Source organism: Ips typographus, linkage group LG1, assembly GCF_016097725.1.
Source record: "Ips typographus isolate SLU linkage group LG1, UJ_Ityp_2.0, whole genome shotgun sequence".
NCBI lineage: Eukaryota > Metazoa > Arthropoda > Insecta > Coleoptera > Curculionidae > Ips > Ips typographus.
In genome coordinates, this window is record NC_138422.1 from 8,447,222 (window position 1) to 8,462,356 (window position 15,135).

The 15,135-nt window shown below is 33.8% G+C and overlaps 1 protein-coding gene and 2 non-coding genes across 3 annotated transcripts; all 3 read left to right on the forward strand.

Moving 5' to 3' along the window:
• Positions 1-101: 101 nt before the first annotated feature.
• lds (transcription termination factor lodestar) lies at positions 102-13,466 on the forward strand. The gene is made up of 20 exons (XM_081995954.1): positions 102-346; positions 421-518; positions 3,318-3,365; positions 3,416-3,493; positions 3,719-3,778; positions 3,830-3,920; positions 4,035-4,138; positions 5,201-5,514; positions 5,626-5,786; positions 5,843-6,011; positions 6,732-6,886; positions 6,944-7,089; positions 7,150-7,307; positions 7,359-7,452; positions 8,754-9,042; positions 9,983-10,125; positions 12,359-12,604; positions 12,658-12,867; positions 12,924-13,081; positions 13,134-13,466. Exons 1-20 carry the CDS (start codon positions 307-309, stop codon positions 13,300-13,302), a joined length of 2,931 nt encoding a protein of 976 aa, XP_081852080.1. The 5' UTR covers positions 102-306; the 3' UTR covers positions 13,303-13,466.
• LOC145740522 (5S ribosomal RNA) lies at positions 1,687-1,805 on the forward strand. Its single transcript, XR_014181461.1, has one exon. It is a non-coding gene; the product is annotated as a 5S ribosomal RNA (ribosomal RNA).
• Positions 2,175-2,293, forward strand: LOC145740530 (5S ribosomal RNA). Its single transcript, XR_014181467.1, has one exon. It is a non-coding gene; the product is annotated as a 5S ribosomal RNA (ribosomal RNA).
• Positions 13,467-15,135: the final 1,669 nt, after the last annotated feature.

The following is a 15,135-nucleotide window of genomic DNA, read 5'->3' on the forward strand; positions in this document are numbered from 1 at the left end:
GTTTTCACCTTTGGCGTTTTCGATTGGCATGTTAAGTGCAAAACAAGTGTATTGCCATACTGTTTCAATGACATTTGATAGAGCAGGATACAGACACATTAGCTTTTTACTAAACCTGCTAATCGAACACGCCATTTGATTTTTGATAAGTTGTGGTTAGTTTACTTTTGTTGGAGATGTTGGAGATGTTGAATAAGTGACTGAAGGAACGGTTATTTTGATTCCCGAATAATCTAAAAAGTTAAAAGCCGATTATAAAAATTGTAGTTTCCTGTATGAACAAAAAACAAAATAAACCAACTCATAATGTCTTTTGAAAGCAGCGCAGAAATTAATTCATATTCTGGTAAGTTTCTATCAACTGCAATTCTTATTAAACCATGTTGAACAGTTATCACATTTTATTCATTTTGTTTACAGGACTGGAAGACAGTTTTGAAGAGGTAGAGGAGTCGCTAATAATAGATGAAAGTAATGAAAGTTTAGATGAGGAGGAGATTCAATTTAGGAAGAAACATGTAAGTTATTGCATAGTTATTTAGATTTAATGATAATGTGTTCTTTATTCACAATTTTTTGTAAAAAGAACATCATGAAAACACTGTCATTAGGTGCAATTTGTTTAAGAGTAGATGTTATTTATGTAAATTCCTATGTATTATAGGGGCAACACATACAGTGTATCCTTGTGAAGCACACATTAAACACTAAATTAAACTTAGGGCTAATTAACCTAAACTAACCTAGTCCAATTTGTAACCAAGGAGTTTGCTTAAAACAATGTAATTGTCATTATTGGGTTTTTTAAAAATAATAAGATTTGTCAACTTCAGAAGTAAAAGAGATTTCCATTTATCTTTGAGACTCTTAAAGTTTACAGGACAATAAAATTGTAAAGGTAGTTTTTAATTTTTATTACTATGATGTTTATACTTACCCACTTTTTTTCATAATTTACGATCAAAAACTCCATTAACAGGGAGAGTTGCCGAAGCAAACACAACGTCCCATAAAACTTTTATTATTTTCATTACTCTTTGTTTGTAGTTTGTTTATTAAACAAAATCTTTTAGTAAAATTGTCTGTAGGAATCAAATGAAGCCGGAGGAAACTTATGGACTTCTAGAAACGACAACATGAGAAAAAAATACATTAGATCAGGGTTTTGATCGGTGGACCATGAAATGTGAAATGATCTCATTTTCTACCAGGGTTTTTTCATTTCTCAGTGTTCATAGCTTCATATCATTAAACAACATGCATACAGGGTGGCCCATATAAATGTATATATTGATCCTTCTAGAAGATTTTAAAATAATCACTTAAACACGTCACCTTTAGTCTTGTAGGGGACATAGGGGTAAATAGGTATAAGTCAAATTTTTAATTCCAACTATCTAAATAGGTTAATTGGCAAACTATATTTGCCTAACTAATAAACCTAAGGTCCTAACTTCAACTAATAACTTGAAATTTTGCGAACAAAGGCTTTAGTAAACCCACTTGACAAGCCCTTTTATTTAAAACATGGAGTATTAGAATGTTCAAATTTATATAATAATATAGATATGCTTGAGCAGTTATTTTATAGTCTACTAGGAGGTAGGAGGATCACAAAATTAGTGGAAAATAAGAGCAATCCAGTGAATTAGTGGCATTTATACCAAGTTTATAACAATATTGTCAGGCAACTGCCATACCACGCTGGATATACCGGTTCCCGTCCGATCACCGCAGTCAAGCAGCGTAGGGCGTGGTTAGTACTTGGATGGGTGACCGCCTGGGAACACCACGTGTAGTTGCCTTTTTTTTTTTTTCTTTTTCTTGAAGGCAACAAACTGATTTAGGATTAGCAAATGACTATTAATGGAATTCGCACATAAACTGACTTATTAAAAAATGTTGCCCACTCTAGAAATAATAAACTAACCTCACTAAGTATTAACATTCATTGCTGAATAGAAAAATATTTGAATACAAAATTTAATGTAAAATTGGTGTGTTAGTGAAACCTTTAAAACCACGTACTACTCGACAATCATTTAAAAATTCTTGAGGTTTACAAAGTAAATGGAAACATTTGTGTTTTAACTATTGTGTAATAATACTATCCCTGAATAAGAGCAATCTTGTGAATTCGTAGCTTTTATATCTAGTTTATTATAGTATTATCAGGCAACTGCCATACCACGCTGGATATACCGGTTCCCGTCCGATCACCGCAGTCAAGCAGCGTAGGGCGTGGTTAGTACTTGGATGGGTGACCGCCTGGGAACACCACGTGTAGTTGCCTTTTTTTTTTTTGGTTTCCTTAGCCTGTCCAATCCCTTAAGTTTTTCAGCTAAGAGTACTGTCCACTTTTTCCTTAATCTTGCTCTCTATAATCAGTTGCAAAAATCTGTATTGCAACTGATTATAGAGGGCAAGTCTTTTGCTTTTTTATGCTCTCGAGAATTGTTCGGTCCTTGTTCATTCTATGTAAAACCTCTTGATTAGTGATCTTCCGTGATCGGTTCATGGAATGCGCATCATTTTGTGAAATACCCACATCACAGAAGGGAGCAAGCTTATTAATACTGCTCACTTTTAACGTCCCGGCCTCGACTCCATGCAATAACCTGGAATACACATAACTCATAAGTTCAATTTTATGTTTGAATTGAGTGTTCTGTCGGTGAACAGGTTCCGCATTTTATAAAATTGGGTCTTGATTGCTCTATCCGAGATCTAATTTCTATTTCAGGATTCAATTCCTCGCTGTTCCAACTTCCTAGGTACTTACTTTGTGACTTTCTCTATTGGTAAACCAAAATTTATTATTGATTAGAGCAGTCACTATTTATGTTGAAGTAGTTGTAGTAGTAGATTGCGACTTATTTGCATGATCTTTGTGTTTGAGATATTAATTCTCAGTCCCATTCACACACATCCCACCGTCGATTAGGCGTTGCAGCCCTTCAGCACTGGGACTCCGTGTGATATAAGTAGAGTAGAATTCTATTTATCGACTATATTCTAGGTGTCGAGCATTCTAAGCACAAAAAGCTAGAAATTTACGCGATGTTGTAGCTCTTTGTGCATTCAATTTCAGTTAATGTTGATTGTTGATTTCAGCCAATCACGGAGAGACGTTGAGTTAATTAAATTTATAAAATGTAAGCTTGTATCATTTTATTTCTTATAATAAAGTGAATGAGTTTTATGTATTATTTGAACAGTAATTGAAATTTAAAAACTTTTTTTTTGACATATTACGAAAACATATGCCACGTATATTGTACGATAATATCGTCTGTCAATGTGTTTTTATGTTTTAGGTCAGGTGTTTGGACAGCAACTCAGAATCTGACAAAGAAAATCAAGAGGTAAGTGAAAAAATAATATAATTTTCTATTTCTAATACAGGTTTTTCTAGGTGAATATTTCAGAATCATCTTTTAACAGCTCAAAGTCACGAGCTGAGGATACGTCAAAATTAAAAAAAATAGAACAGGTAAAAACTAAGTCAAATGAATAAAAGGTTAAACTGAAATAAATAGGTATTTTACTAGTGAAGTAGATAAAAAGTGAATGTAAGTTTATATGAGAGGTAGGGTTGGAATTAGTTTGGTTAGATATAGTTTTTCCAGATGTGGCAAAAATCAAAGTAAAATAAAATTAACAGTTACTAATCCGTTTTAATTTTGCAATGTAAACTCTAAATGGCCTGATCTTTTAGACTAACCAAAATGAATCCGACTCTGAAGAGGATGCATTGGAAACTTCTTCCTTTTGTGTGGTAAGTTTTTGTTAATCTTTGTAACTTCTATGTACAATAAGTTAATTTCAGGAATCCGGAGATACAGAAGTCGAAAATGAGCCCATTGTAACAAATGCGAAGACTTCTCGAGTATCACAGGACTTTCAATTTAATTCTAGAGGTAGGTAACTGTTTCTCTTAAGTTTCGCAACAATGAAAGTTTCAGACATTTGATAACAAGTGTTATTTCTGATTTTCTCGTATTTTTTTTTTTAAATTGCTTTTATCTTCTTAGGGATTCTAAACAGCACTTCCGTACATTCTAATCTGCAAGCTTACCGTGAAAGTGAGGATAGTAGTGTTGGGATACTTTCTGACTCAAGTAGTAATGTGATAGAGGTAAGCTTCACTAATGATAATTACATTTTTTGTTCGGAAAACCCTTACAATTTGGTGTTGAATTTAGTTATTTCCATTGTGTCTCTTGAACTGAAAGTTTAAAGTAAATAACAGTGTTTTCGAATTTGTCTCTTGTGATTCTATTTTACGTTTCTGTGTTTATTGATTCAGTAACAGTCCTCAAATCGTCGGCAAAAAGATTCTATTATACAGTGTGTCTAGTATACGGAGCGCTACTATGGGGATCTTGAAAATGGTTACAGATACAGATTTGGTTAAATGGGAAAAAAGCTGCGTGATGGTAGCCTTAATAAAATGACATTTCAAAACAATTGAAGTTTATAAAACAATTTTGGAAACTTATTTTACCATTAAAACAAAGCAAACTTATTAGAAACCACGCCTCACATTGTCTGTCAACCTTTATGTTTGACATATAAACGAAATAGTATTTTCTATCAAGTGAGCAAAATAAAGTCTTACATTTATTTGCACCGCTATACTTTAAGCCAACCTTAAGTTAAGTATGGTTTAGACTCTGTAGAATACAGTTGAAAAAAGTCACAGTCTGGACCACGCTTAACTTAAGCTGGGCTTGAAGTTAGACGGTGCAAATGGCGGTAAAAATGGTGGTATATGGTGGCACGGGCAATTGTGGACAGATTTTTTGCGCAAGAGATTTAAAACAATATTTTTTTTTTGCACTTTGGCATCTTTTTTCTAACTTTCGTTAAAAATTGGGATAAAGCTTTTCACGGAAATGCAGAAGAACTGTCAAATATGTGAGATTTGACCAATCCCGTCCATAAGTACAATTCCGCTTTTTGGTGTTACGTTCATGAGGACTTACCTTCAGAGCAAAAAAACGTACTTTTTACTCTATAGATACATAAATAACTATTTGTGCACACCTTTGCGGGTGCAAGATAAGATACTACGAAATTTGCACACGCGAGTAGTAAAACAAAGTTGAATACCGTATTTTTGGTTTATCTGGTACTATTTACCAATGGTTTTACTCAAGTGTAGTTCCGAATGTCAATTTCATATTTTTTAATACAGGTTAGTAGTTACACCGATGGAGATTCAAATGAACCTCCAATAACACCGGTTAAAACTAGTAGAGATAAGCAACCTACACGTCAACAAACATTGCACGATATGGTTGGTGTGTCTTCTACCAAAGAGGTGGTCCAAATTGTGAAATCAGAGTTGTCTCCAGCGGAAATAAATGTCGTGTCCAAAGCCCAATATGAAGCGCAAGAAGCTAAAGTCGAAAGGGCCCAAATGACTTTGGTTAAATTGCAAAGTATGGCGGATAATTTGGATTTTGAAGCTTTACCTGATAAGGGAGCATTAATACAGGAAAATTTACGGTAATCATATAAATATTTTTTAACTTTGTTGTTATTTTTTGATAGTGACTGTGTTTAACTGGTACTGCAGAGAATTAGCCATCATTTCTATCTAGTTATTTATTATTCCAGAGAAACGAAAAAAAAATATGAGACTGAAAGTAAAATGCTAAAAAACATGGTCGTTTCCGATAAACTACAGGACGGAAATGCAACCGCCCAAGCTAATGTCGCTTGGGAGGACTTACAAGATGGAGCAAAAGCTGTGCTTCCTAAAACATTTGGAAAAACAGGTACTTAAACTAGTATTTACTAAACGTCTGAATGTTTAACTGAGTTTAATTTGTAGCAATGTCGACCTATAATGCTCAAAAGGCACTGACAATGGACAGATTACAACAACTCCACGGTGCTTTGCTAACCTGTCCTAAAGAAGACGATTTAGCGGAAGATCCAAAAGGACTGAAAGTATCTTTGATGCCTCACCAAAAACGTGCTTTGGCCTGGTTGATATTCAGGTAAGAAAATATGACACTAGCTTTTTAACTCAAACCTTTTATCTTATGAATATAAGATAATAAGTAAAAAAAAGTAATAAGATAAGATAAAAAATATGGGAATCATGGCAAGATCCTGGCCATCTAACTACGATATCTCAAATCTTTAACTTTGAATCACAGACTACTTGCACATTCCATGAAAAATCTTCTTATGTGTGTATACAATCTATAGCACCTCTATTACACATGGAAATCTTGCTCCCTTTCTTACAAATTAATTTATCCTAAAAACGACATTGAATATTAGCCTAATAATGATAATAAATAAATATTTTCGGTACCTTGGCTTTATAATTTTTGATCTGCCGGAACATCTAGATCCATAATTATCAATATTGGTTGTATTAGCATAAAATTAATAATAATAGTTGATAATAATGGCTATAAAGGTCATTTACTATTCAAAAAAAGTTTAAACTCCGTGTACACAAGTTAAACGACATTCGAACAACGGTATAACTATTCCACCGTTTTACTCCCCGGTTAAGCTACTCTCGGGTTATAATGCTCTTGCAAAACAGTTTTTTTAAATTTAACCTTAGAATAGTGGTTACTCTTGGTTTATCTTGTTATTGTAGCGAACTTGTCCTAAATGTGATGTTTCAGTGCGTCTTCTTGTTTTCTTCTGCAAAATTAGTAAAAACATCAGTTTAAATTTGTTGTTTTTTGATTATATAGAGAACAAGCCAAACCAGCGGGAGGCATTCTCGCCGACGACATGGGTTTAGGCAAGACATTAAGTATTCTTGCATTGATTTTAAAAAGTGCTGAACTAGAAGGTACTACTGACGAGGAAGAAGAATATACTAGTAAAAACACAAAGCGTAATGGAGGTTAAATTTTTACTTTATTACTACTTATTTCCTGACTTGTAAAATAAACAATTTCAGGTAGCCTTATCATCTGTCCAGCTAGTTTGATCAACCAGTGGTCGGGTGAAATTGACAAGCGCTTAAAGCGCGGCCTTTTGTCGTACTATTTGTTTCACGGCCCTAAAAGAGAAAACAGTGCCAAAAAATTAGCCAAGTACGATGTGGTACGTCTAATAAATGTCTTTCAGTTATATTTTAAAAGTTTATCTTCCATATATCCTTAGGTTATTACCACTTATGCTATTGTGAGTGTAGAAAACAATAACGCCGGAGTTCTAAATCGAATCAAATGGCGACGAGTCATTTTGGATGAAGCACATCAAATTAGAAATCCAAAAACATCAATGTCTGAGGCTTGCTGCCAACTGTTAGCTAAGTCAAGGTGAGTGATTATAAAGTGGTGGTTAAAAATGCTAAGTTGTGTGATTTTAAGATGGGCTTTAACTGGAACTCCAATGCATAATAAGGAGTTGGACATGTATGCATTGCTGAGATTTTTGAGATGTACCCCATTTGATGATATTCAGGTTAGTTGATTAGAATTTTGATTTTATTTTTTGTAAGTGAACCAATTACGATTTTAGTGTTTTATTTATGAGATTTTGAGGAGATGACTACTCAAAATAACATAAATAAAAAACACTAACAATATCTCTTAGCTATCTAAGATAAATATCATAACATAATCTAATTCTTACAGGAACTTGCTTTTATTTCCCATATTTTACTAAACTGCTCGTCAAAAAGAAAGTCATTTTTGAGGGGCTGTTTCTTCAAATTGATTCACTCGATTTTTATAATTTTTTTGAGGATTAAAAGATAATTTCTTTTAAAGGAACATAACAATTTAAAAAATCAATTATTGTAAATATTAATTACACAATTTGTACAGTTCGACAAGTTGATGCTCGAATTTGTCTTGCTGTTGCTTGAATTTGTTGTTACAGCAAGTGATTTGGCACTGCTTGTTTTACCAAGAATGCTAGAGGAGAAATGCTTTTTTTGTTTTCAATCGAGTTTTCAACATATTCCTCGGCAACAGAGTTCGATTTCCATCCCCCATGTTGTTTTATTTTCAACAAGTTGGCTCCAGAGTCTGCAAGAAAGGTAGCAGACGACCTTTGAAAGCATTATCCAGTGAATAATCCTGGATTTTTTAAGCCAAGTAATTCAGCAATTTTCTTTGGTAACTGGCCAAATACTATTAATACCTACTGGTTGCATACTGCATTTACCATGTAGGTAGTTAATAAAAAATTTGTTGTGCTTCAAATTTGTTGGTCGCATATTAATGTATCTTCTTAGTATATCTACAAAACTGATTCCCTCAATACCTCCTTCTGTTATCACAAATTCACGTGTTTTTGTTTTTATGATTGGAATGTTAACTCGAAAATGCGAGTGTTCATCTATTACATCTTCATTCCGAAAAAACGTTAATTCCACCTTTTGACAGGCGCCTGCTACACCTACAATAAGGACCACCTGAAACATGAAAATAATAATCTAAGTGATTATATCGAAATTTTGTGTAATAGTTTAGACCTACCTTAGCTAACAGCCACTTGGGATCATCTGCTTGTCAAAACCAAATTTCTGAGAATTTTAAAAAAGAAACAAAATAAATTTTGTTGGTTTCGTTCATGGTTTTGGCATTGAACCGACGATTAATCCCAAAAAACGCGTTAAAATAAATAAACTAATTAAATTAGCAAGTTAATTGTGATAGTTCCTTTTCTTGGTGGCGACACTCCGTTCGACCAATAAAAACTCATATAACGACTCAAGTGAAGCGCAGATCCAATCATTTTATTAATTCTCCCTTTAGGTTTGGAAGAGATGGGTGGGTGATAAAAGTAGTGGAGGTGAAGAGCGCCTGCACACCGTGATTTCTTCTTTAATGTTGCGCCGAACCAAAGCCGAATTGATGGAGAAAGGCTTTCTGAATATGATGCCCGAGAAAAAGTGGATCCTAGTCAAAGTAGAACTGGATAGTAGCGAGATGCGGGTGTATCATAAAGTGTTGATTTTCTCGCAAACTCTATTTGCTCAGTTCTTGCACCAAAGAGCTGAAAAAAATCAAGATTATACGGACGACAGACTTTCTAGACAGCCAGGTATGTTTTCATTACTTTATTTTATTATAAAATATATAAAATAGTTTACGAAGTAGTATTTGCGGACAAGGAGTTATAACAATACTTGCAGTCTATCAGAAAAAAATAAAAACGTCCAATAACCCATTTTTCAATGCATGCCGTTGTGATATATGGAAGAAATTTTGTGTTTTTAAATTGCATGCTGTTGTAAAGAATTGAAGTTTTAGTAATAAAAACACTGGAAAAATTGGCATGCGCACCTCGTAAGACCAACGGCGGAAAAACAGTAAAAACAATACAGGTACTCCGTGACTTCAACCTGCATGTCATTACCGTTAATAACCGAAAATAAAAAGTAGTATTCTCATTCTCTAAAAATTTAAAATTGGGATAGTACCGAAAATATCCGAAAAATCCGGTTTTGTCTTTTCAATAGGGTTTTGTCACTTTAACACGCAATTCTAAACCGTTTTTTAGCATGAATTCAATTTTATATATGACACTTCGTTCTGTTAATACAAGCTTGATTTTAGTTTAATTTCATTCTCAGTTTAAGCCGACACGTTTTGACAAATTTGAAATGTAAAACGGGGTGTTTCAACCAGGGATTCCAATAAATGTGTCAATATTTGAGTAAGGGCTTGATTACCCTTTAGTAATTAAGTTCAGATATAAATCAACAATTAGCTATTAACTAATTTTATTTTATATACAATATTTATAACCATCTGACAAATTTTGATAAAAAAATTATTTAAAATTTGTTAAGTTCACATTCTGTTAGAGTTAGTTTCAGTTAAGAATAGCATGTCAAAATGACAGGACTCAAAAACAAAACCTGGATGCTGTTATCATGTTCCAAATCTGTTTGTAATTTTTCTGAATGTTGTCATTTTCGACTTGTTACACTATAGAACTGATATATCGATATGTTTTAATAGTTGTGGTATTTTTTTAGACAACGCCGCCAACCAAGAATACTTTAAAATGAGACAGAAGTTACTTAAACTAAATAAAGTGAAAAATGTGAGCCAGCACGAAATTCTAGTCTTGCTCTTACGATTGAGACAAATATGTTGCCATCCATCTTTGATCACTGCGGTAAGTATTCTCAGGTCCTTTTGCACCTTGTATTTGGTCCCGATCAAATAAGGGGTCATACTTTTTACGGTTCAAACTCATTATTTACTTATTATTTGACAGTATAAAGACGTCGTTTTTTCTAAGTTCACATTTGAAGCTGAAATGGCAGCTTAGTTATATGTTGTAGTATTTATAGTTTAATGGCGTTTCAAGATAAGAGATACGCTCTCTGGTAGTCGGTTTTAGACAAGTTTCGGGCATCCTAGCCGCTATTTCTCCGTTTGTTTACTCTGATTTTGGTTAGGAATTTAGCAAGGGTTTCACAAATATCAGGTGTCATAAATTATTTATAATGTTGCTTAAAAACGGGTTGCACGATTTTAGTTTCAAATGGAGCTGCGAGTTTAACTGGAAACGTCAATACTTAATGTTAAAGTAACTAAACTGCGCGCCACCTCAACCGGGACAGTAATTTTTTTGGATTATTTTTAAAACCTAAACGAAACGACAGATTTTGATGCAGTTTGGACTATCATTGAGCTTAATTTATGGGATTTTGGTTGGTGGAAAAAACTCTGACTTAAATGCACCGCCACTGTTCTATAGAAGGTGGAAAAGAAGCGCGTACAAAAAAGTGAAATTTTCAAGTAGTCCTCAATTGATCAATAATTTGTTTTGGGTTCGTTTTAACTTAAGGAAGTGTTGTTTAGGTCAATATATCGGGACATTTTTAGAATAGCGATGTATCCAAAAAATGCGACATAGCAAGTGCTCAATCTCGAATTAAGGCAGTAGCTTTGAACTGTCATTTTAAGTCACGTGTAGGTCCCATATAATGTGTTGTATAATTTTAAGTCAACTCTTCTCGATAGAACCAGTGGAAGAACAATTTGTGCAAACAATTTCAAGTTTTACTCACTGTCGCTGGACATCCTGTAAGGTCTTACCAAATATGGGGCTTGTCCTGAAAAGTACTCAGATTATGTAACAGATAATGTTGAACATACAACGGCATTTGAATGATAGATACACCCTGCTAATATGGCTTAATTCAAGATTGAACAGTGTCCATTTTCCGGAAAAATCAATATTTCTTCGGACAATGACGCAATGAACGCAACAATGACCTGTTTATCCGTTGCTCGACAAACGCTTATAAAGTGCAGGCTAAAAGTTTAAATTTTCTCATTTTTGTTCGTGTTTTACGACAAAGGGGCTCAAGTTAGAGATCTGAAAAAAAATACAGAAAACTAGTCCGTGATAGGTACACAACTTTCATTAATACGATTTTCCAATCAATTGAACCGTACAGGCGCAAAAAAATCAAAAACGTTTTCCCATGTTAATCTCCTAGGTGCAGGGTGATCTTGGACACCTGGTATAATAGAAACCATTCCTGTTAGGTTATGGTTTCTATTGTTGCCATTACTAGGAGTTTACCGGTTTTTGTGATTATTCTCTCTTCAGTGAGCTTTTTACAACCCAAGAACTTATTGAAACCATCAAAAAGAAGTTCTGACAGTTCTACTGTAACTGTATAACATTTAAGGTAGATTATGCAGTATAGGCGTAATCTGGGATGATGTTTCAATCCGTAAAAAACTGCATTTTGCGACTAAAACAATCAACTACGACTTTTGTCTTTGTCAAACCGTCTCACTGAAATTAGATGTAATAACTATTTTTTGTAAATTAAAAAACCTCTGAAAATGTCAAAAATCCAACAAACGAAGATTCCTAATTTTGTCCTGCGCCAATAATGACCAATGGACCTATCACACAACTATTAAAAAATCAGTTTTTGGCATTTGGAATAGAAAATATCAGTGTAAAAATATAAATTTGAACCAAAAGGCAAACTTGTTGACGTTTTTATGGAAAAGTGATTAGATTTAAATTGTTAAATTGATTATTTTTTACTTTTGACATGGTTTACGACGTTAACCCAACAACTGCTGTTAGATTGACGTTTGCAATGACGTTTGATAGAGAAGGATACACATACACTAGTTGGAAAAGGGCACAAAACTCAGCAACGTGGCTTTGCGCAATGGTGCTTAACAACGTTGCCAAGAACATCAAAAAAGGCAAACATTCTCTTACTGACGGTTATCCCGCTAAAACAAACTATAGCTTATTTTCTTGAGCTTTTATTTGTCGATGTAGTGCATCAACATGATATTCTTACAATATTCTATTACTGCTATTAATACAATAAGTAATGCAATATAATAGTATGTGCAATTGGCAGATGTTGGATGAAGGTTTGGAGGATGTAGAACAGGAAACTATGGATGAGGCCAGCGATCAATTGAACTTATTAGAACAATTGGAAAAGTTGAATTTAGACGATGAGAAGGAAGATGATGATGAATACAAGGCTGATAAAACTTTAAATCTGGCTACTACTGGCGAAAAAGTTAGTGTCAAAGAAGCTGCACGGGGCCATTTGAAATCAACCGACCCTGTATTCCAGAAAGAACGTGCTAGCAGCAAGGTCAGATTATTCCATATATTTTTAACGTTTGTTTTGTATTTCAAATTTTGTAGATTAAACAAATGTTGCAAGTACTACAGGAAGCAGTATTAACCAAAGATGACAAGGCTATTGTAGTATCTCAATGGTCGAGTTATTTGGCGTTAGTCGGAATTCATTTAAAAAGAAATGGTATAAATTTTAGTCAACTAGATGGAAAAGTGCCAGTTAACAAGAGAATGGAAATGGTATCCAGCTTTAACGACCCTAGAAATCCAATAAAAGTAATAATTATTAAATAAAAAAGTTCTTACCGATTTTCTTCATGTTATTTATGCAGGTTTTGTTACTATCCCTAACTGCTGGCGGGGTAGGATTGAATCTTGTAGGCGCTAATCATTTGTTTTTGCTTGATTTGCATTGGAATCCTCAACTGGAAAGTCAAGCGCAAGACCGAATTTACAGAATGGGCCAAAATAAGCCGGTTTTCGTTTACAAGTAATTGGATTACTAGTTAGTTTATAACTATTATTAATGTTTTCTCACGTAGATTTATGGCAATCGACACCATCGAAGAACGCATTAAAATGCTGCAGGAAAAAAAGTTGAGCATGGCAGAGGCCATTTTAACCGGCACAAAACAGGTGGTGCAGAACAAGCTTTCTTTAGCGGACTTGAAGATGCTTTTTGGTGTCGGTGGCGATCCCGTTTCCATGTAATTTATGTCGTTGTTACTACATGTTGTTTATTTTTTAATTTTATATTATAACTGCTATTATTTGATGCTTAAAAAAATTGCACTAACAAAAACGTCATTCGTTTTTGTTAGTGCAATTTTTTAAGCATCAAACTGTTCTCAATACATAAGTATTAGTTTTAAAAATATTTGTTTTTTTTTCTTCTTCTTATACAGGGTTATTCGGAACGGAAGATTGTGACTAAACTATTCACTTTCAAATAAGTTATGATTCTGGGATGGATATTAACCTATTGGAGGTAGGTATCTTTTAAAAATATTTTCAAGATGTACCGGTTGTCCCAAATGCAGAAAAATTATCAAAGTCATGTTTTTTCAAATGGAACACCCAGTATACAGGGTGTCCGTTTTAAGAGCTCAACCAAGGGGATCTCGGTTATTTGAAGAGATACAAAGTCGGTTAAATTAGGGGAAAGATGCGCATTTTCGACCTTTGTAAGATGACAAAAATTACAAAATTCCGACTACTTCAATAGTTCTAAACTGCTTGAGAAGCATTTTAGAGTTTCTGTAGTATTTTAAAACCTTTAGAGACTACTTTAGGAGCATTTGGAAGGTGTTTGGACAGTTTAAAGAGCCTTGAAGGTTCTGGACTGCCTTTAAGGCATTTGAAACCACCTTGTAGATGGTTTTAGAAACTTTTCAATGGTGTTAAACTGCTTCAGAAGCATACGGAAGCTTTTAGACTGTTCTAAATGCTTTTGGAAGCTTCTAGACTGTTTTGAAAGACTTCCGACAGCTTTTAGAAGCATTTTGGAGTTTCTGTAGTGTTTTGAAATCTTCTTAGACTACTTTAGGAGCATTGAAGGTTCTGTATTGCTTTTAAGACATGTGAATTTTAACTTTTGGAATCTTTGAAACTGCTCTAGAAGCATACGGAAGCTTTTAGACTACCTTGAAATTTTTGAATAGCTTCTAGACTAGTTGAAGTTTGTTTGCTTGCCTTTAGAGTGTTCTAAAAGCTTTTGGAAACTTCTTGACCATTTTGGAAGGCTTAAGGCTGCTTGAGAAGCATTTTGGATTTTCTGTAGTGTTTTACAACCTTTTTAGACTACTTGAGGAGCATTTGGAAGGTATTTGGACAGTTTAATGGAGCCTTGAAGGTTCTGGACTGCCTTTAAGGCATTTTGAAACCTTGTAGACGGTTTTAGAAACTTTTGAAAGCTGTTAAACTGCTTTAGAAGCATACGGAAGCTTTTGAGAGCTTCTAGATGAATTGAAAAGCATTTGGAAGCTTTTAGAAGCTTCTAGGCTGCTTTGTAAGCTTTGCAAGGCAGGCATTTGGAAATTTTTTGGTCAGTTTAAATTTGTAAATTAATACTCATATATTTTGCAACATGTTTTTGTCGTTCAGAAGCTTTCAATATCTCAATATAGCATTTTTTTGTCAAAGCAGTTATTAGTTTAGTTATTTTTAAAAACTTGAAAAGCTTGTTTTGTAAAAAACTAGTTAAACCATTCAAAAATAGCAGTAAATAAGCACAAAAAGAAGAAAAAAGCAATCGTTTACATTAGATGTCAAAGGATGGTTGCTTTTATTATTTACAAAAAGCAAAATTTTTAGAAATCCGGACTCTAGTTATGATGATAATGATAAATGTCTCGAAAACGACAAAATTTAGAGAGAAACTTTTTAGAACAATAATTGTCGAGAACAAGAAGCCGAATCGAAAAATAGCATCAGTTACAAGGGTTGTCGAACAAAAATCCGTTGTTGCCACTGATTTCATGTTGGTGTAGCAACGTTCGAATTACAAAAATATTTTAAATGTGTTTCTCCTGGCGCTTTTAGCTA